The sequence below is a fragment of the Panthera uncia genome, chromosome A2 (genome assembly GCF_023721935.1).
Source record: "Panthera uncia isolate 11264 chromosome A2, Puncia_PCG_1.0, whole genome shotgun sequence".
Classification (NCBI taxonomy): Eukaryota; Metazoa; Chordata; class Mammalia; order Carnivora; family Felidae; genus Panthera; species Panthera uncia.
This window is the reverse complement of record NC_064816.1, coordinates 154,934,835-154,957,915: the sequence shown is the minus strand read 5'-3', so window position 1 is coordinate 154,957,915 and position 23,081 is coordinate 154,934,835. Positions and strand designations below refer to the sequence as shown.

Here is a 23,081-nt window from a genome sequence, read left to right as displayed (position 1 = left end):
AGTATTTATGTCATATGCAAAATGACTTTATTTTCATTATAAAAAAAGCTTCTGTCTGTATTTTCAGGGAAATGCTATTTCAAAACTATTCTTTGACCTCCTTGCATTCTCACAGCATCTAGAAGAGTATTCTGTATTCAACAAATGTTTGTTGAATGTTTCTTAATAAAAGTTCAGGTATTTCCAAGAGACTTTTTTATAGTAAAACTCTCTTCTTTTTCAGCATCCTGTTTAGGAGAGGTATTTTCTACATAAGGTACACAATGTAATCAATTAGGTTTGTCTTCATTTTATGATGTCATTGAAATGGATAATTTTAAAGATGATAAACAAAAAATGTGATTTAAATATATGAGGACATTTCCAAATTCTACAGTGTGATATAAGATTTACTTCAACATGTCCTTTACTATTTCAGTCATAAAAAAAAAACAAAAACGAAGCTACACATGGGCACTCACAGAATAAAATGGCAGAAGGAAAAAGTCTTCATCAAGATCTAGAAGGTCAATGTTCTTCAAAGTCACACCTCAAAGCTCAAAAAGTTGGCACCTTGAAATGCCGTACTCTTTTAGTACAGGTAAAGCTACCCTCAATAAATGTGACCTTAAGATTAATTTATTAATCAGAAATATTGGACTTGACCAAAGGTCACTTGGCAAAGAGCATTTCTAATCAGAGACGGACAAAGTAAATGGCAAGAAGGAAAATGTTCTTTCATGGTGGTTGAAGAGATGAAGAGACGGGATGGGTACACATCCGGATGGGGTTGGCTCTATCCTCCCGTTGGCAGGAAGGCACTGACCTCTCCATGTGTTGGGGCTCACCTGAGGGAGTCAGTAGGCGAGGCTTGGGAGAAGCCAGATTGGCATTTGAACCCAGCTTTTTCACATCTAGCCACAATGACTTTTAGTGAGTCCATTTACCTCTCGGAGCCCTATTTTGGGAAGTGTAGATAATAAAATCTACCACATAACTCTGAGAGGTAAAGGAGATAAAAGGTCAAGAAAGGTATTTGGTCAATAGAATTTAATGAAAATCTCTACTTTTCTTTATCTCCCGTCTCAGAGCAGATGCTCTTTTTTTTTTTTTTTTTTTTTTCCAGGGCAAATTTCATATTCCCTTTTCTCTTCTGAGGCCTCTTACATTCCTTCTCTGTCTTTCATCTGCTCTACTGTCTCCTCCATGTATAAACTTACTCACAATTCTCTCATTTTTTAAACATACAAACAATTCCCAAACCCTTGCTTTAGTTCTGTCTTCTGATTAAACAGCGGTTCTGTGTTCAGCCATCCCTTCTTACTATAGACCTTCCTGAAAACTTTCACTTGCTTTTTTTATTCATTCTTCAGTGGCTCTGCCCAGCAGATCCCACCACCATGAATCTCCAGTGGCCTCCCAACAGCCAAAGCCAAGGCCTGGCTTCCTCTGTACGATGTCTCACCACTGCCCACATCTCGAGTTTCTTGTTTGTGTTCACTTATTTTTACTTGTTTGTGTATTGTTAAATACTCCTTTGCCTTAGCTTCCCCATTATTAGCTTTCTTCCTCCTGCTGTGATCATTGCTTCGGAGTCCTGTTGGTGAGCTGCACTCTCTCCTTTAAGGACTTTTTCAAATTAGTGTTTTCTTTCCTTCAATGTTCTTTCCTTGCTCTTCCCATGACCTCTCTGAGTCATCTTATGAAGACATTACAACTGTTCTAGTCATCCATTTTACCTTCACTCCTGGGTAGAGGGGAAGATTACTCCTAAAGTTATCCTGAAGTTCCTCCACAGGTAAGCAATCATGACTCATGTTGTTTCTACTACCTACACTTTAAAGAAAGTCTTCCCTCTTAATGCCCAGGGAGCCTCTCAGATATTCAGTCTCGTCCATTCTCTGGTGGCACTGTGCGGGAGGCTTGCTTCCCGCAAACCTGGTCATCCCTCCACGCTACTCTTCACGTAACAGCTGGAATCCCCCACTTAAAACCACTCCCTTGGCCCTTTGAGTGGAATCCTGAAGGTCATGCAGAGACTCTCCTTCATATTTCTCTCTCTCTATCTGTCACCCTCAAGGTCTCTACTCCAGCCATTCTCATGTCTTTCCAAGTATGTGCCCTTTGACGTCCGTCTCAGAAACACTGCACATTCTGATATCTCTAACCTAGAATTCTCCCTGCCATTTTTTTCTTAGGCAACTCATACGAATCCACATGTCAGCTTATAGGTCACAATTCCTGATATGCAATAAACAATAAATATCTGTGGACTGATTGATGATCTCAACCATTATTCCAGCTGAGGCCTTCATCAATTCTTATCCATACTGCTGAAATAGCCTCTATTTTCCCTGTGACCATTCTGTCCCTTTCAACCACAATGTCCTCTATGGACAGTCTAGTTGCCTGGGTGTGGAATATTACCAGATTTAATCCGCTACTTTTACCTTTTAGTTATTTCTACCTTCCTTGCTTGCCCCATTTAATTAAAGCCTCCAGTTTTAGTAATAATTAACACAATAATTAATTAGCTAAATTATTCATCTGTGAATTAATATACTGACTAGACACAGTGAAAATGTTAGTCGTTAGTGGCAACCAAGCAATGTTTTTATCTATGTTGTTTCAAGAGTTAAACATCATGGCTTCTTACAAGGCATAGCACCAACTTGGAAAGTTCGCTTTCTTAATAACTTCACCAAAGTTTAGAAATTTCTTCTAAAAATAGGTTATAAGTTATAATACCAGAGTCATGTTTTCTTGTCCTTTGGATGCCACTAAATCACTGTTTAGTATCATCAAAGTATATTGAATTTTACACAGCTTACTTTATAGGCAAAAATTGTGAACATAATTCCTTTTCAATAGATACAAAATCCAATAGTAAACTACCCCAAAGCATGGATAATTTATATTGCTTCTTTCAACAAAAGAAGCAATAAAACTATGACTTATGAGAATAGAATAAGACTACATTGAGAAATTAAAGGAAGTGAAACACTGGAAACCAAAGAAAACAACACTAAGTATCGTCAGAGAAATAGGAATCATATCAACTTTATACCTCTACAATTAAATCTTTATAGATGTAAGGAATATATACCTCAACAATAAAAAAATTCTTAATTAGAAAGTACAATGTTTTATAAAATAAATATAGGGCAACAGTGCATCTAAGATATGAAAATAAGAATTTTAAAAGCAGGCTAGTAGGTCTTTGTCCAAATACAGGGAAATATTTTATCTAAAATATTAAGATTGTTGACTAAGACATTTCTCAAGTGGGATGCAATGAAACTTTCTCTTGGTATCTAGCTTAACAAATTCAGGTTCTTAAGGTATTTATTTCAGAAGTAGATATCATTGTTTAACCATTTTTGCCTTTGTAAGTTCAGATATTACTACATTTGTAGTTCTGGGGATATAAATATAAAACATGCTAATATCCTTTTGGTTTTTGATATCCATTAATGGTTTTCGTTGTTTAAGTACAATTTGTTCATTCCCAAGTTGGTATGCCTCACTCCAAACAGGCTCTTCTATGGAATAAAATAACTTTATTTGTCTTGTTTCTATGTCTTTTATAAAGCTGATAAGGACAACTATTTATTAATAGTTACATGGCAAGAACAGATATGACCATAAAAAATGGCAAAATCATTACCGTAAAATGGATTCCATTTTTAAATTTTGTACTAATAAAAAGAAGAGATAAGATTGCAAGAAATATATTACACTACCCTTGTAAAGTTGCAAGAAACCAATGATGAGTAATTCTACATTGGTTAGCTAATGGTATGGTACAACCAAACATTTATCAAAATAAAAATGAGGTCCTTATGCATACAAACAACTCTTTATCATAAGTATCATTAGAAACTATAGAGACCCAAATGAACTCTTGAGGGTAAGGCTCTTAAAATAAAGAATAACATTTTAAGTACATAGCTATTACAAACTCATTTGATATTCATTTTAATTGCCGTGACTATAATGAATATACTTTGTATTCAAACAGATGTCACAAGGAGTACTACAGAAGTTCCAATATAATTCAGTCTTAGTTAAGAACGAGTAAATGGATATTTAAAATTGAATGTTACCAGGAAGGAGGAAAAAAAAAACCAATTACAGCAAACATTAGCTCCTTAAAACAGCAAATTAAAGATTTTTATTAAATTGTGTTCTTTCTTATTTGGACATATACAGAATGCCATCATACGGAAACACTCGCTACCCCAACTATTCCTTTTCCTTGCTTCAGCTGTTCTACAGATTAGCTAGCCTGGGAAACAGAAGTTGGGAGGATGAAGAATGACTCAGAAGGGTGGGCTGAAATGGGGCGCCCGGGGTTAACTGTTCAACTCCGGCTCAGGTCATGATCTCACAGTCTGTGAGTTCGAGCCTCACATCAGGCTCTGTGCTGACAGCTCAGAGCCTGGAGCCTGTCTTCGAATTCTGTGTCTCCCTCTCTCTCTGTCCCTCCCCTGCTAGTGCTGTCTCTCTCTCTCAAAAGTAAATAAAACATTAAAAAAAAAAAAAAAAAGATGGGCTGAAATTCACTCTGTAACATTTAGAGACTGGTCTATGCAAAGGATTAAAAAATACTACAGTGCCAGTTTGGTTTAGCTGAAGGAGCAGGAAATTAGGAAATACCTAATTTTTGTTTAATTGGCTAGACAAGCTCTAATATTTCCTTTAATCTTCTCCACCATGGAGAACTCAAACCTTAAAGTCTAACATGAGAGGCCTTCATGCTTTAAATTAAAGATGGTGTTTCTTAGTGTATGGTCCACAGAACTACTCTTGGATGTTTTTTAAAAGCAAACATTCGTGGGTCCCAACCAAGTTCTACCGAATGAGAGTTCCAGGAATACGGCCATGCAATCAGCATTTTGACAGACATGAGAATTCTGATGCACACATGGGTTTAAACCAACTGCCCGAAGGTAGGATGAGATAATAGTTAAAATTATATAATGATGTATTTTCAGTTCATTCCAATTAGCAAACATTTATTAAGCACTAATCTCTTGTGAGTAAAAATTATACATATATATGTATATACATATACATATATATAATTATGTATATATACATATATATACATATACACACACACACATCTTCAAAGGCAAGCAGCATACGATAAACTTATTTTCAGAGCATAATCTATTATGTACAATAATCATCTACAAATGTCTGGAAACACAATGTCTGGAATCCCAAGAAAATAGTCTGTTATTGTGCAGATTAGCAGTAAACTCCTGACTTTGATTTAGTGTGTTGAACTTACTATTTTTTTATTTATTTAATTTTTTTTAATGTTTATTTATTTTTGAGACAGAGAGAGACAGAGCATGAACGGGGGAGGGTCAGAGAGAGAGGGAGACACAGAATCCGAAACAGGCTCCAGGCTCTGAGCAGTCAGCTCAGAGCCTGACGCGGGGCTCGAACTCACAGACCGTGAGATCATGACCTGAGCTGAAATGGGACGCTTAACTGACTGAGCCACCCAGGTGCCCCGAACTTATTATTAGAAATGTAACGGAGTACTGCTTAAAAACAGACTAGAAACTAGCCTTTGGCTTACCCTCCTTCAACGTCCTCAAACTGTGTCTCTGCCTCTGAGCACCTCAACACCCCAGCCACAATCATCTCTTCTTTCTTCAAACAGCAGAAGCACTAATTGTCTGAACCAATCGTGTCCACATGTACTTTTTTTTTTTTTTTACAGATTTTACTTTTATTTTATTTTATTAAAAAATTTTTTTTAACGTTTATTTATTTTTGAGACAGAGAGAGACAGAGCATGAACGGGGGAGGGTCAGAGAGAGGGAGACACAGAATCTGAAACAGGCTCCAGGCTCTGAGGTGTCAGCACAGAGCCCGACGCGGGGCTCGAACTCACGGACCGCGAGATCATGACCTGAGCCGAAGTCGGACGCTTAACCAACCGAGCCACCCAGGCGCCCCCAGATTTTACTTTTAAAGTTAATTTTTATGTAGTTTGAGAAAGAGAGAGAGAGAGAGAGAGAGAGAAAGAGAGAGAGAGAGCAAGATAGAGGGAGGGAGGGAATCCCAAGCAGGCTCCCAAGCCCCAGTGTGGGGCTCAAACTCAAACTGTGAGACCGTGACTTGAGCCAAAAAGAGAATCCGATGCTTAACCGACTGAGCCACCCAGGCGCCCCTAGATTTTACTATTAGATTCTAGAGGTTACACTTGTCTATAATTTCAGCGCATAAAATACACGCAAATCTTTAAAATACCGTATAATGTTTTATTAGAACTCTTCTTTGTAAGCTATTCCACATAATACTGCCTCTAATCCAACACCGATTTGGGGCATCAAATAGCCCATGGGTCTGTGATGCGGTATGATGCCACTTCCAATGCTTACTATTACAAATAATCAGTACGCTATTTGCTATTTATAAAGTCCTTAAGTGGATCAAACCCTGCAGTCAGCATTTAGTACACGAACTTATTAAATTCTCACTCACCTGCAATACGCATTATGATTCCTATCTGAATGAAAAAGACTGGAAACTGAGGCTTACGAGTTCAACCAACGCCACCCAAATCGCACACCTGGAGAGCGGCACGGCTGAAAAGTGTGGTCAGAGCGCATGCCTTATTTCTGCTCTGTCACACTACAGACTGAGGGATTTCGTTTTCTGTCAACGTCTTGAATTGGCGGCCAAGAACCCCAAAGCACACGGATCTCTATTTCCAGCGCATCCTTTGGACACTAGTTTTTATACCTTTAACGCACATGTACACCCCCCCCCCCCACACACACACACACTCGGAAGCATCGCTAAAAGTAAGCCGTCCCACACCTAAACAATCAGGTCGAGCTCCTTGAGACAAACGGATCCTGTTAAATGACTGCAGACAGCAAAGGGCTCTGAATTCTATCGCTGTGCTACACGCTATTCATCTCGGGCGGCCTTTCAGCTTCTCCTTAAACACAACTGAACAGCTCAGAGGGCATCGCTTGAAAGTTCACAAGAGGCTCGGAGACACCTTTGCCCCAAGCCACGACTGATCATTAAGCACCAGAAACACTCGTGCACGTATGTAGGCGCGGAAAGTTGAAAAACCTGGACGTTGCAGACCAGGGAATTTTTTTTTCTTTTTTTCTTAACATCGTACTTTGTCAGTTTCGTTCTCCAGAAAACAAACCAAGTGCGAGTTGACTGTGGTCACAGCTGCCTGCACTTGGGGAGGCCGGACTGGGAGATGCTAAGTCACACCTGTTGGGTGGTGGCAGTCATTCCAAGCACCAGCTGGGACAGTAATTAAAAGGAACCCTCCATTCGCAGCCTACCTGGGGTGTTCAACAGCCTGGACATCTTGCAGAAGTAGGAGACGTACTGCTCGCAGTGCTCAGCGCTGCTGGTGACGGCACTGATCTGGTCCATGGAGGCGCTGTAAACGAGCTGCGTCACGGAGTATTTTTCTGGGCTGTAGCCCGCCACCGTGGTCTGCATCTGCAAATCGTGAGACACGATGGTCCACACTTTGTCCTCTGTGGGGAGAAAGAGAACGACGAAAACGGGTCGTTAGGACGCAAATGCTTCCGCAAGCGGCAGAAAATAATTGGGCTCCACCTTCCCTGACTCAACGTAGAACAGGGTTGAGGACAGCTAACCTTAAACTTCTATCCGAGAAGTCTTGCTTGTATAGACAAAGTAGAAAGAAATGGGTTGGTTTTTTTTTTTTTTTTTTTTTTTTTTCAGTGTTTATTTATTTTTGAGAGGGAGAGAGAGTGAGAATGCAAGCATGAGCGGGGGAGGGGCAGGGAGACAGGGGGGCAGAGGATCCCAAGTGGGCTCTACGCTGAGAGCAGAGAGCCCGATGTGGGGCTCGCACCCACCAACTGTGGGATCATGACTTGAGCTCAAGTCAGACGCTCAAGCGACTGAGCCCCCGGGTGTCCCGAAATATTTCTTATTAAGAACAAATGCAAGATACCTCCGGAACACACAGAACGGACAGCTTATGTCTCCCGTTGACACTAATATCCACAGCCCGCTATGTTCCCACTCCTTCCTGACGCTCTAACCCATCACACCTCTGATACAACAGTATCTGTGCTTTCTGAAAGGAACTGTGCTCTCTCAGGCCTCAGAATCTTTGTCTATGCTGTTTGCGCTAATCAGAAAACGCACCCTCCTCTTGTCAACAAATATTTTCACCTGACCTTTTGGATGAACTTGGATCCTGCATCTTGTTATTGAAATGCTCTATACCTGGGCAACCACACAAATGAGTAATTACCTTGATGTTTTGGACCCTGAAAATTTCCATGTGCGAAAAGGAGAAGCAAACGTAAGGTTGATGAGTCTGAAATATAACCCTATGTACTCTTGAATTTGAATTAGAAGCATCACTATGAACCCATAATTTTTCTTTTTTAAAAATGTAGACCTACGTCTTAGCTCTGACCACTGGAAAAGGCCCCAAACGAGGACAACCTGTGGCACCAGATTGTCATCACCCAATAGGATTTTTCATTAAGAGAAAACCGGGCTGCCAGGTGAAGTGACTGATTCCGGGGCTGAAAATGTACAAGATAAACCTGGAACGTAACGTCACATAGAAACAAATGAGCTACTGGAAACGGAGGGCAGCTCAAAGCCCCCCCCGGAACAGAGAAGGATGATTTTAACATCACTAAGAATCTCCTGCAATGGAATAAAATACATCTGGTATGTTTAATTCCAGGCGTTCATGAAAATAAAACGAAATGTTCAATTGTGGGAAATGCCAGGTAACTAACTCATTGTTTTGAATTTTAGGAAATAAGGACAAAGAATCAAGCATCTAGTCTACCTTACCTGCATGTTCTGTAACACAATTAACAGTCTCTTTACGGACGTATTTCAGCTCATACATGAAGATTAACTGAGGGAACCAGAGGACCTTCGTTTGGGAACTTCTGACAAGAAGGAGCTAAGCAACGGTACTCACGGCTCGTACTACAACCACAAGCACAACCAGAGGAGCTGTGCCTTCTGGTGGGATTGGAACACAACGCTGCATGGCAGGCAGTGTTGGCCCACATCAAACCTGACTTTCACCGCGCTTACAGTCCTCACTGCCAGCTCCTAGGACATACAGGGGGAGGGGACTGTGTTAAGTGAGATCCGAGGGAAGAGTCCACAAAATCTCCGCAGTGTGAAGCTCTACAGGTTACGCAATCTAGTTTCTTCCACAAATAAATGATAAGTTACAAGGGAACAGAGATTAAAAGAGACTTTCTGACCTTGTCCCTCACGTAGTTTTCCTTATTTCAGCAAATGACAACTCAGTTCTTCCAGCTGCTCGGGACAGGAGCCTCAGAGTTCCCGTTACATCCCCCACCCCCCTTCTTCGACACGCATCATCCAACCTCTCCGTGGATCCTGTCTGCTCTGCCTTCTACATTTGAGATCTGGGTGCACCTGACCTCCACCTCCCCACAGGTTCTGGTCAAAGCCCCCACCTCCTGCTGCCCACATCTCACAATCCCTTCCACCCCTCCCCTGCTTCCACCCCTGCACTCTCACACCTACCCTCCACACAGAAGCCTTTCCAAAATACGCCAAACTCGGATACTCTGCTCAGAGCCCTCACGTGGCCCGGGGTTTTGCTCATTAAAAGACTAGTTGTTGAAACAGCCAGAGGCTCTCCGCGATCTACCTTGCCCTATTCCCTCCTGCTCTCCAAATGTCCCCCTTGTTTGTGGAGCTCCAGCCACACCGAGCTGCTTGCATCCCTCAAGCCTGCCGGCCAGCCCATCTTGGAGCCCGTGCTCTAGCTCTTTCCTTAGATAGCAGCAGGAGTCACCCCTCCTCCTCCTGAGGTCTGCCCTGAAGCCAACTTCTCCTTTGCTGAGCCCCTCCTCCACCACAGCTGCTTCCTATCTCCTCGTCCGGCTTTGTTTTCTCCATAGTATTTATCCCTCTCCGGCTGAGTGCCCATTTTCATTTTGTCTGTCCGTCTATGTTAGAAGGGGAGGAGGAAGGGGTTGTTTCCTTTTTTTGACAGAGAGAGAGCCAGGAAGGGAGAGAGAACGAGGGAGACACAGAATCCGAAGCAGGCTCCAGGCTCTGAGCTGTCAACACAGAGCCCGATGAGGGGCTCAAACTCACAAACCGTGAGATCATGACCGGAGCCAAAGTCAGATGCTTAACCCACTGAGCCACCCAGGTGCCCCAGGAAGAGGTTGTTTTCAATGCTGTATGCACGGTGGTTAGAATAGTCATTACACATAAGAGACCTTGACAATACATTCATTGAATAAAACGAATTAAAAAAACATAAATAGAACACAAATAACCTGATCCAGGAACTTCTTAAATCACTGTGGTTCAAGTTCTGGCTCTGACCTTCCTCAGGGACCCTGGGCGAGTCACGTCGTTCTAAACTATAATTTCCCTTCATCAGTTACAATGTGCCTCTGTATTAGAATCCTTTCCACTTTGCTCTTCTGAAACCAACTAAAGCAAGTTCAAGTACGGTGCCCATGTAGTAACACGTTTTCCATGGGATAGGATGATCGTTTTCCACGTTCACCTTTGGCCTGATCAGAACTGTCTTCCTTCAGCTGCTCTGATGCAGCAACAAAATACAATGTGTTCTAGTAATTCTGTCTCTGACATGATTCTGACCGCAAACGGATTGTCACCTATATCCAGACCTTCGCATTTACCTTCACCTAAGATCTGTTAGTTAAATACGGTGAACTTTATCTCTTTTCTGTTAAAATCAGCCTCTAGTATAGAGTTCTCAAATGTTTGACACTACTCGCTATTTACTTACACACACACACACAAAAATCCTTACCAGGACCATGTCTTTGTTCTATGGCAATATTCCAATATTCCATGACTTTCATTCTTTAACTCATAATGAAACAGCATTCTACTCTGACCCTTTCTCAAGTATCATAAGCCCCTTTTTAATTTACACAAAATGATGTGCATAAAGGCAAACATTAATTAAACAAGTAAAATAAAATGGTCACCCATTACGGTCTCTGTCAATAACTTTAAAAATATTAACCAATATGCTAATATTGATGAGTTGCTAACATTTTGGTTCCAGTGACTGCTTGGCCCTAAACCCTACACCCACGCATTTGAGCACACACATTTCTGTGCCAATCTTCTGGGCAACACGTTCTTTATATTTGTTTCATAGCCCATTTGCTCATTCGCTCATTCGACAAACAGTACTGAGTATCCACTATGGATCAGATATGGATCTAGGCACTAGGGGAACCACAGAGGAAAAAAAAATTCTAAGTGTTTGCAGTTTATGTTCTTGTATTCTAGTGGGGAAAAAAACCAGATAATAAACAAAAAAATTAAAATATCATATGTAGTTAGCAATTGATAATGGTGAGAAAAACTACATTGGAGAATGGAAGAGTAGGCTATGCGTAGATTGCAGTTTTAAAAATTTTAAGTATAATTGATATGCGATACCCTATTAGCTTCAGGTATACATCATAGTGACTCGATATTTTGATACATTGCGAAATGATCTCCATGGCAAGTCTAGTTACCACCTGTCACCATACTGAGTAATTACAATATTATCGACTCTATTCCCTATGCTGTACATTACATCCCCATGGTTTCCTTATTTTGTAACAGGAAGTTTGTAGCTCTTAATTCCCTTCAATTATTTTGCCCATCCCCCGGCCCCAACCCATACAGTAACCAAGTTTGTTTCCTGAATCTGGGAGTCTGTTTCTGTTTTGTTTCTTTTGTTTTTTAGATTCCACATATAAGTGGTTTCACATATAAGTGAAATCATATGGTATTTTTCTTTGTCTGATTGCATTTTCAGTTTTATTTATTTTTTTAATGTTTACCTATTTTTGAGACAGAGACAGAGCATGAACAGGGGAGGGGCAGAGAGAGAGGGAGACACAGAATCTGAAACAGGCTCCGGGCTCTGAGTTGTCAGCACAGAGCCCGACGCAGGGCTCAGACCCACGAACTGTGAGATCATGACCTGAGCCGAGGTCAGATGCTTAACCGACTGAGCCACCCAGGTGCCCCTGTCTGACTGCATTTTTAAAGACCGAGGACAGCATAACAAGCCTCACTACGTGACATCTGAATAAATAAGATCATTGTCCAACAAGCCGTGTGAATGTCCGGGTAAAAGTATTCCAGACAGAGAAAGTGCAAATGAAAACGTTCTGGCTTGGGAATATTTCTGGTGTTGTTCAGGTATACAAGGAGGCCAGTGAGTGAGGAAGGAAAGAATAGCAGGAATTAAAGTTCGAGGTGTAATGGGGATGGGGGAGGTGTGTGACCCCAAAGTGAAATGGAAAGTCCTTGGCACAGGAAGGTTTGGAGCAAGTTAATGTGGCATGCTTAATTAAACTTATTCTCTGACATACTATCCTTTATTTCAAAAAAATTATATACTTCAGAAGGCTTGAAAAACATGTGTGTGTGCATAGATAGATAAAGATTTAAAACTTTTTACATTGTCATGGCATTATAAAAGGAAATCTGTAAACTCTATTTTAATGGCAGAAAGCAATTACTGTTGATGCATCTTGCAAATTATTTTTTAATGCTTGCCTATTACACATCGCAATGGCTCCTTTGGAGCCATTAAATCTTAAGTGACAAATGGATATTAACAATTTTGCAGATATCCACCATCTAGAAGAAAGTTATACTGCAGAGAGTTTCCTTTGCTAGTATCATAAGTGAAAAATTAAGAATCCTATTCCCATATTTGTAATGTGTTTATATACAACTTATATAATCTGTATTATCAGGTATGGGTGTAATGCAAATAGAAACCACTATGTATGGCTGTTTCATTTTTATGAAGAAGCAATTGATAAGCGAGTGTATTTCAAATACTCTCTTTGGATTAGTGTGTTATGAAAGTGCCTTCTGTGATTGCTGAGAGCTTACTCTCTGTCTCATCACGTAATCACATTTTTAAAAACTGTCACACTGTACAATGTTTTCAATACAGACAATATAATGATATTTTTCAAATACTGGGAAACATACGGAGCATACTGTGGAAACACATCCCTCTCCTTGGCAGTAAACAGGGTCTTCAAGATTACCCAGCTTAGTTATATTGACATGAGGACGTTAGAAATCTCTGCTACCTATGCCAGTGACCCCACATCCTTATCCTATCTGTTAATTCTCAAGTAATTCACTTCATGAGGACTCAAGTCGTCGTATGGCTGAAGTTCTGACCAGGAGCTGATAGTCAGGAGATGACCAGTGGAAAAAAAGCAAAGAACAACTCCTCCCAGGATATAACCAATTTCTTTACCACGTATAGGCTATTTTTGACTCTTTTCTATGCTACCCATATACAATCTGAAGTTCACATTATAGAGCATTAAAAGTCCAGTTGGAGCTGAATCCAGTAGAAAAAAGAAATTTGCGTGTCCTATACATTTGCATATGCATCTAAGGGTTTTTGATTTTCAAACAATATCACCGGTACTGGTTGAGGACTCATTTGTTCATCTGAGAGCTTTTTTTTCTCACCTTTATTCATATGAACTCTGAAATAATCTTTAAAAAAAGAGACTATTGTAGACTACCTAAATTTAAAATGGTACATATAACTTAGAGGGGCATAACCAACATCAACTTGCAGTCCAAGTTCCTTACAAGTCCTTGTATCTACTACAGTTACACTTCAGGAATGACTTTGGGTTTCTCCCTCTTACGATAACACAATGGGAACTGAACTATCGTATACGTATCACCCAAGATTTTTCATATTATCCTCAAAGTTCTCCTCTAATAAACTGCATTCCAATAACTTTATCTGTGGCTGTGTTTGGGCACAGGAGTCTTAATGGCTCTTATCCTGATTCCGTCAAACAGTGGTTGAGCCTTAACTATGAACAAGATATGAGTAAGGATGGCCAATTAAATGCTACAGAAATTTCAGCCTTGGGGCTCCTGGGTGGTCCCGTCGGTTAAGTGTCCGACGTTGGATCAGGTCTTGATCTCACAGCCCGTGAGTTCAAGCTCCGCGTCAGGCTCTGGGCTGACAGAATTGTTTGTTGTTTTGTAACTCTTGTTACTCTGTTGTTTGTAACTCTTTCAGATAAAAAGACTCAGCATAAGGTTAGGCTGTAATACAGGTTTCTTTCTTTCTTTCTTTTTTCTTTAGTCATTTGTAAGAGGATCTGTTTGAAAATCCCATCAGTCTTTCCAGAGTATAAGTTTGAAGACCATCCATTTCCTAGATCATTATTTTGTTTGGAAGACTTTTCTCAATAAGTATATAATCCTGCTGACATAATTTAAAGTATTAGCAATTCGGTATCACATTTTGCTCCCTCCCAGTACCTATTGTGAGAGCATTCCAAGCATCTCTGTAGCCTAGCCTCCAATGACATAGGGGCCATTTCACCATGGCGGGCTGGGGTGGTTCGAGCCATTCACAATGGTAGCTCCGTATGGGCTCAGAAGGCATAAGCAGCTCTCATCCCGTGTGGAGAAATCAGGTATGTAAAGCAGATGGGGCCTCTGCAGGAAGCACCGGGAAAATGAGCTAAAAGTACAGATGACGTTCTGCGGGTGGTGGAAAGTGTTGATCATTTTCATGCTCACAATTCCAGCCCAAAGATGGATGACAAATCGAGTGCTGTGAACATGTAGACATACTGGGTGGATGATTCTCACCCACCTGAAGAACAATTTGGAGCTTCTTTGTGTCTTTTTACTAAGAAGGCATTAGCTATTCTCTGGGAAGAAGGATATTTGCTAATGGTTTTGTTCCATCGTAGGGACGTTAAAATTCTTTCACAATACGGCCGGAGTTATTGACTGCATTTCTGTCAGCACTTAGACAAGCTAATCTCCCCTCCCCTTTGCACTCACACTAGGTAGAGATGTGGTGCATGTGTTTGACCCTCATGAGTTCATCTCTGTGGCAACAAGGAGTTTTCTGCCCGGTGTGGCAAGAGAAAGCTGCTTTCTGGTTCTTGTTGCTTATAAGAGAAATTAGATTTTGATCTCAATTCCAACTTGGGACTAAGTAAATGTCACCCAGGATCAGTGACTGACCATTCCTGTGGACCTTTAAAGATAACACCTCCTGTTATTTTAAAAAATATCTTGAAACGTACTATATACTCTAGGCGGAAAAAAAAAAATCACTTGAAATAATGACCTCCCACTCTGGTCTACCTCTTGCTGGGCTCTGACGGGTGGCCCAGTCTCGGGGCCTGGCTGTCTCCTGTGCCTTCAAGGCATCTCCCCCTGGTCTCAGAACTAACTCTTTCACTTCTATTTAGTCTTGGCTCAAATGGCATATCTCCCTGAGGCCCACCCTGCCTGCCTTATTCAAAGTTACAACCCACACTGCCCCCCACCTTCTCCATTTGTTGTCCCAGAGCACATGTGGCCTTCTAACATAGTATATAGCTTACTTACTTACGATGCTTCTTTTGTGCTGTCTGCCTCTCCACCCCACCCCCGCCTTCCTCAAAGCCTGTAAACTCCACTACGCTGGAGAATTTTTTTATACCTTTTTTTACTGGTGCATCTCAAATTCCGAGCAGTCTGCAAAAGTTCAATGCATATTGTGTTCATTATATACCTTATTCCTTTCTTCATTTAGTTTATAACAAACCTCTATCCCTATCATCTTTGATCATTCCTATAAAGCACCCATTTGAAATATAGTTCATGGGATTATAGATCACGCTAGAGCACTCGACAGTATTAAGCTTCAGAAAAACATTGCGCATTGAGAAAGTGTTTACAGGTGAAAAAATCAAAGCGATATCGGAAATTGCAGAGTATAGGTATTGTACCTGCGGTATTTACAAGAGGTGAACTGCAATGATTTTTAAAAGAGCAACATAAAAATATACCTCAGGTGCAATGAGCATCTTAAAACCACCACCAATTCTATCCAGGGTGGAGAGTAAGAGAGTAAGGGTCCTGTGCTAAGTACATGGATGCCTCCTTCCATGACAAGAATGTCAGGAGCGGAGGGACTTTTGCTTATGAACACCTTGCTGTATTCCAAGCACTTTTCTAGGCCCTGGGCACACAAAGATGAGTGAGGGCCATTAAAGCCACCAAAGACCTAGTGGAGGAGGAACCCAAAACAAGGAATTACGGTACAACCTTTAAAAGTAACTGCTAATTTTCAGGCAACGGTCAGAATAATCCAAGCAGTAAGACTTAGTGTATAAATCATAAACCCACCTATCACCCACACCAAGTTCTTTAACACATGTGATGCTTTAATATTCTCTAGTACTGTACTTTAGGTATATTTTAGGGTTGGGGAATTTTATTTTCTGTTAGCACTGAGTTTAAACCTAACTTGCAACAGGCTGACTTGAGAAATGACATTCTTCCTGAAGTTTCCGAGAAGCTTTGATATAGCAGAAAACATACAATTGGAAATGACAGTTTGATTCGTTATTAACAGAACAGAATCTTACCACATGAGCTTTCCTTTCATGTTGACCCAAGCTCACATCACTGCTCCCTGAAATTTTGGGAGATCAAACATATCCTAGCAGTTTACCTCTTTAGGGACACTAAGGGCTGTGGTGTAAGTAATCCTTCCCATTAGAGGATTTGTGGCTGTTCTCCCTTCTTCCAACCCAGGCACAAGGCTTCATTAAATTTTTTTTTCTTTTATTTATTTTTGAGAGAGACAGAGATAGTGCGAGTGGAGGAGGGACAGAGAGAGAGGGAGAGAGAGAATCCCAAGCAGGCTTCATGCTGTCAACACAGAGCCCAAAGTAGGGCTTGAACTCATGAAAGCATGAGATCATGACCTGAGCTGAAACCAAAAGTCAGACGCTTAACCGACTGAGCCACCCAGGCGTCCCCCCAAAAATTGTGCTGGTGATACAGATAACATTTATCACCTTGGAAGAAAATCCCCAAATAATCAACTTCTCTAAGTATTTAATTTTCCCCATTAAGTCAGTTTCTCTTCACTGAAGCAGACCCCATTGTGAGGAACATTAGCAAGACAGTCTGACAGATTAAGTTCCTTGGTAAGGATAATTAGCTAGAAATAACTTTTTAGGGAAAGAAACCCTTAAAATATCAGAGTTAACATATACAAAGGAAGTGGAACTGGTGTTCTCACTTTCATTTCAACAGAAGTACAAATGTATTAGGTGATTTCACTTTTTAAAAAAGATTCTCTGTGAAGCTTCCTAAATCCTAGGCTGACTCTCAACGAAGCAAGTTCTGCCCTGATCCAAAAACACAGCCACCTGCCCTAGCTCTTAGTCCATCAGGGTTCAGATGGTTAAGCACTTTGCAGAAAATACTGCCCACTTCCCAATCCCCAGTACCACACCAAGTTCAAGTTAGATGTCCTTCCATCTCCATCTGGTTCCTAAAAATCTAAGTTTACCAGTGGGTTTGCATTTCTCATAGCATGTTTGTAACGTATTTTTTGTAGCCACCACTTGTTAAGTTGCCAAGGGCAATGTGGGCATCACTATCCTTGCTTAATCCTTATTATCTAACAGAATACCTGGTGGAGGGGACTCAAGTGCTCAATAAATGTGTACTGAGCCAACAAAGCAGTATCAGGCATGATAAAGTTAATTCATATTCTGGGACCCACAGAATGGAGGCTGCCCAATTATGAAACAATTGGGGAAATTGAACACTGGATATTTAAAGACATTAAGAAATTATGATTGGTTTTTAGCTGTGATGACGTGATTGTGGATATGCTTTTTAAAAAAAGAACCATGATCTTTCATAGATACAGGCTAAAATATCACTGATGCCTGGGACTTGTTTCAAAGTGATTCCATGGTGGGCAAGAGGGAGACCAATGAAACGAAACTGGCTGTCACTGGCAACTTGTAGAAGCTGGGCTATGGGCACCCAGGACCTCGTACGGCATTCTCATTTTGGATATGCTTGGAGGCTGATCACCCAGCAGAGAAAACACACACTTCTCACAATAACCAAGGGATTCTTACAATTTGTATTTATTTCACGTAGAGATTTTAAAGCCTATTTTTTTTATCTTGGATAAGGGAATGACTGTCTCATGAATATTGACATGACCTATTATCACCACCCCTCCATTTGTAGAAAATAGGATATGATTAAAGTAATTAATGTGCAATTATCAAATATAATTTAGAGGCAGTGGGTATTTATTTTGGAAACACAGTAACCAGTGGGAGGGGGAAGTGAAAGAAGGAGGGCAAGTGGAAGGAAGGAAGGAGGGAAGGAAGGAAGGAGGGAAGGAAGGAAGGAGGGAAGGAAGGAAGGAAGGAAGGAGGGAAGGAAGGAGGGAAGGAAGGAAGGAAGGAGGGAAGGAAGGAAGAAAGGAGGGAAGGAAGGAAGAAAGGGAAGGAAGGAAGGAAGAAAGGAGGGAAGGAAGGAAGGAAGAAAGGAGGGAAGGAAGGAAGAAAGGGAAGGAAGGAAGGAAGAAAGGAGGGAAGGAAGGAAGGAAGGAAGGAAGGAGGGAAGGAAGGGAGGGAGGAAGGAGGGAGGGAGGGAAGAAGGGAGGGAGGGAGGGAGAGAGGAAGGAAGTAGAGAGGAAAAGGACAAAAAGTGAAGAGAAAAAGAGACCTGGAACATTCTGTAGCATGCAGAATGGGATCTATGCTATAAAAGGTGAAGTGAAGGTGGGTCACCTAGTGATCAGGAACAAGACGTGGCAGAGACTGGGAAGCTCTAGTCCGCCTCCTCTTTGTAAAGTCCTCAAGGTGGAAACACTTATTACAGTTTTAAATGGACAGAAAAGTCGAAAGAAGAAGAAGATTTCATGGCGCATGGAATTTGTATCCAATTCACACGTCCACATCCATAAATGGAGTTTTACTGGGACACAGCCAGGCTGATTTGTTTACACATTGTCTCTGGTTGCCCTGCCCCATGAAGACAGAGTCAAATACTTGTGACAGATGCCGTGTGGCCCACAAAGCCTAAGATATTTACTCTGTGGCCCTTTACAGAAAAAGGTTACTGACCCTTCGGCAAAAGTGACAAGTGAGAAAGCGGAAAGAAGGAAGAAAAACACTAGCTTTATAGCATTTTTAAGCCTACGGGATTGAAACTGAGAGATGACAGCTCGAAAGGAGTGATCAAGTAATAGGACAAATCAGTGGAGGATGACAGAGGAGGATGTAACCCACCCAAGCCCAGGGTCCCTTCTCATTTCCTGCATGAGGAAAGAGCATAATCTAAGTATAGACTTTGACAGACATCTGCAATTTTTTTGTACAGGTATACTCAAATTCTCCGATTGAGTGATTTTCACCTACTGTGGTGAGTACAAAGTTTTCAAATATAAAAACCCGAGAAACACTATCAAGGTGTTATCTGACATCTATGAATCCAGCCGAACCTACCGTACTGGGCTGAAGAGCGTTCTCACAAAATCTGTGACCTCCCAGACCCTGTAAATGTGCCCTCATTTGAAAATAGGGTCTTTGCAGGCGTAATCCAGTTTAGATGGGGTCAAACTGGATTACGATGGGTCCAAATCCTGTGCCCCGTGTCCTCGTAAAACGGGAAACGTGGACATACGGACATAACACCGTGTGACAATGAAACAGACATTGGAGTAATGTAACCACAAGCCAAGGAACGCTGAGTAGGGCAACTGCCAGAAGATGGAAGGCTAAGAAAGGGTCTCTCTAGAGCCTGCGGAGAGCACACGACCCTGTGGCCGCTTGACCCCTGAGGTACAGCCTCCAAGACGATAAGAAAATTAATTTCTCTTATTGTAAGCCACCCATCCATTCGGTGGTCCTTTGTTATACCTACCAATCACCTTTATGCCCTGGGCCAAGTGTTTTACTCCAATCCTGTATTCCGGGTAAAAGAGGAAAGCAGTGGAGTCCTCATAACATCGTCTTACGTTGGACAGCTTCATCCAGCATGGTGGTAAATGGAGGACACAGGTAGTTGATATCCTTAACAAGCTCACAGCCTAGGACTTGTGTGTCGATGTTGGGGAGGCCTACGGGGGGGGGGACACCGGATGGAAAGGGTGTGCTTCGTATGGAGTGCTGATCTGCGGGGGCAAGGCTCTCATGTAGCTGCAATCACCCCACAGGGGTTTGGGATGCCTGCCTCATGCCTTTTGCTTCCAATGTGGATACAGTTAATGATCCTTAGAACTCCTCTCTCCCACTCCACGATGTAAGTGGTTTCCTGCACTGCCTTTCACCTCAGGACAGTCATAGGGAGGTGCCAGCCATTCTGGCATTTGCTTGACCTACTGTCGCTGGCAGTGCTGAGGACTGGTAAGCCTTGGGTATTATTATTCCAGATCAACACTCACCGTGGGACAACATGGTGTTAGTGACCGGAGCAAGACATAGGTGCCTCGCAAAGGCCTGAAGCAGAAGAAATAATCAACTGATTAGATTCCCCGGATAAATATTTCCGAATTGCTAATGAGAGTCAGATGTGAAAATCTGAAGTTCCCACTTTTGTTGAGAACAGTCCCTGCTGCTTATGAAGGAATATGGGTTATGTGTGTCTGTAGCGGCAGGTGGTGTGGGGGTGGGGGGTGGGGCAGGGAATCCAAAAGAGAGGATTTAAACCTGAGAAAGGTACTTCTCTGAGGTGAGCTTAAGGTATTTCTTTTATTTATTTATTTTTTTTTTATTTTATTTTTTCAACATTTTTTATTTATTTTTGGGACAGAGAGAGACAGAGCATGAACGGGGGAGGGGCAGAGAGAGAGGGAGACACAGAATCGGAAACAGGCTCCAGGCTCCGAGCCATCAGCCCAGAGCCTGACGCGGGGCTCGAACTCACGGACCGCGAGATCGTGACCTGGCTGAAGTCGGACGCTTAACCGACTGCGCCACCCAGGCGCCCCAAGGTATTTCTTATCTAACTTGTATGGTATCAGTGGGCATCACCAAAGTTCGTTCGTTCATTCATCTGTTCATTCATTCATTCATTCATTCATGCAATAACCATGCCCACTTACTCTAGACCCCTAAGCCATAAGTTTGTTCATGGTAAATAAAACAGACCTGGCCTTGACTTTCAGAGACTGTAACGGAGATCAAATAGAAAAAAAAAAAATGAATAAAAACTCAATGAGACAGGTGATTTGAAGGAAATAACCAGATAACAGTGTTAAACAGTAACAGAGGAAGCCCCTAGGGCAAACTCAGCTCAATGGGTATTTAAACTGGTCCTAAAAGATGAAGGAACTGGTGGTGGGGGATGAGGGAGCCAGGGTCAAGTGTGGAACAGGGGAAAGTTCCAGGCAGAGGGAGAAAATGGCGCAAAGGGGGGTTCAGGAAGCAGAGGGGACTGAAGGAGGCAGGTGCGGTTGGTCAGGCTGAGGAGTCCTCCTGTGCAGGGCGTGAGGCCCTCAGAAAAATGCAAAGTATGATAGGAAGCCTGGAGAGGTTCCAAGCAGGGAAGCAACACAATCCAACGTCTGTTTTTCAAAGGTCACTCTGGCTGTTATTTGCAGAGCAGGTAAGAGTCGATAAGAGTAGAAGCAGACAAGCCGTGTATAGCTCTGAATAAAACCCTGCATAAAGAGGACAGTACCAAGAATTAGGGTGTTGGCAGCGGAAGTTAGGTGCATGAGTTTGAAACGCATTTGATAGGAAAAAAAAAAAAGAAAAAAAATACTGATGGGTTGGATCCGGCAGGTAGTAGAGGGGGGAAGGGAGGGAGAGACAGACAGAGTCGGGTGGTGGGGCAGAAAGAAGTAGACGATGTAGGAAGAATGCCAGCCAGCTTTCTGACTTAATAAACAGGAAATGAAAGAACACATTTTTGCTGGTGGAGTGATCAAAAACTCCATTTTTAACAAGCCAGACTTGAGGTGCCCAGGAGACAGTTAAATGTTTGTATCAAGTAAACAACTAGATATAAGCATCTGGGGCTTAGAATAAAGGTCACAGCTGGAGAGGTGGACATCTGTGTGGCAGCAGATAGGTTGTATTCAGTGCCATGGAAATTAAAAGAGGTAACTGAGGGGGAATGTGTAGAAAGAGCAAGACAAGCCCAGGACAAGGCTTGGGGACCCTAACTTGCAGAGGCTTCAAAGGAGACTGAGGTCAGTGAAACTGTGTAAGTTTCTAGCAGTCAGACAGGGCGTGTCCGCAGTGCATCCCTCAGTGTCTTCCCTACTCTACCCTCAGCAACTCCAACTTCTGAGGGTCTCAGGACAGGTAACAAGGCAAAAGGGAATAGCCCCGCAAGAATTGTTCAGGTTAAGTGCTGTGCGCTCAAATGATCAAGTGCTGGCTGTAATTGGAAAAGCATTTTGAGAAATGAGCTAAGGCTGTAAGTTATAATGGGAAGCAAGATGAATACTCTTCAGAAGATCATTTGCTTCCGTCGAATACATTATTGCAAATGAGATGATGTACATCAGCAGGGAATATTTCAAGCCACCTAACGTTTTTAAGTGTCCCTATAAAAATCCTGAAACTTTTTCAACTCAGAAGTATGACTTACACATCGGATAGAGTAACATTTATATCCAGACCTGCATGACATTTCCAAAACGAGGCTTCTTTGGAGATTAGAAAAGAAGGCATAACAATACCATTGCAGGCATAAATCGGTGAATCTTTTGAATGCTAAGGTTGAGAGATGGCAAATACGGATCGGGGCCACTAAATCAAGACATGAGTCACAAAGGTAAGAAGGGGATGCATGAAAAGTTTACTGGCTGTGAGAGGAGAGAAAGTGGCACGTTAAGAAGAGCAAACATTTATGGCCGTATTAATAACCTCTTGGTTTAAAGAGCCTCGTATGGAACTTCTCCCAGGTCTTACCTGTCTCCCTTTCTTAGCTGCCCGCAAACAACGTGGATATCTCTCCGTTCTCCCTACGCTCGGGATTTCCATCCAAGCAGAAGGTGGGAGAGGAGGGTCTTCTGTTTCTCCTCTTCTGCCTCTCACTCTCTTTCCACTTCAATCCCCATCAGCTATTTCTCATTCCTTTCCACGTTGGTTTGCTTGTTTGTTTCTTCTTTTCTCCTCCCCTCCCTCTCTCTTTCTCACGCACCATCCACAGAGAAGGTTGGGTTTTTTTCCCACTTGTGCGGTACGAACTTGTTTTTAGCCGTATTCTTTCTTCCTCAA

The 23,081-nt window shown here is 41.9% G+C and overlaps 1 protein-coding gene across 1 annotated transcript in view; it reads right to left on the bottom strand.

Moving 5' to 3' along the window:
- The window catches only part of CNTNAP2 (contactin associated protein 2), a 1,963,583-nt gene that overhangs the window by 649,559 nt on the left and 1,290,943 nt on the right, over nt 1-23,081 (bottom strand). Inside the window, exon 13 of the mRNA XM_049643059.1 lies at nt 7,317-7,517. Coding sequence (XP_049499016.1) covers nt 7,317-7,517 — 201 coding nt within the window. The remainder of the gene's footprint in view (nt 1-7,316; nt 7,518-23,081) is intronic.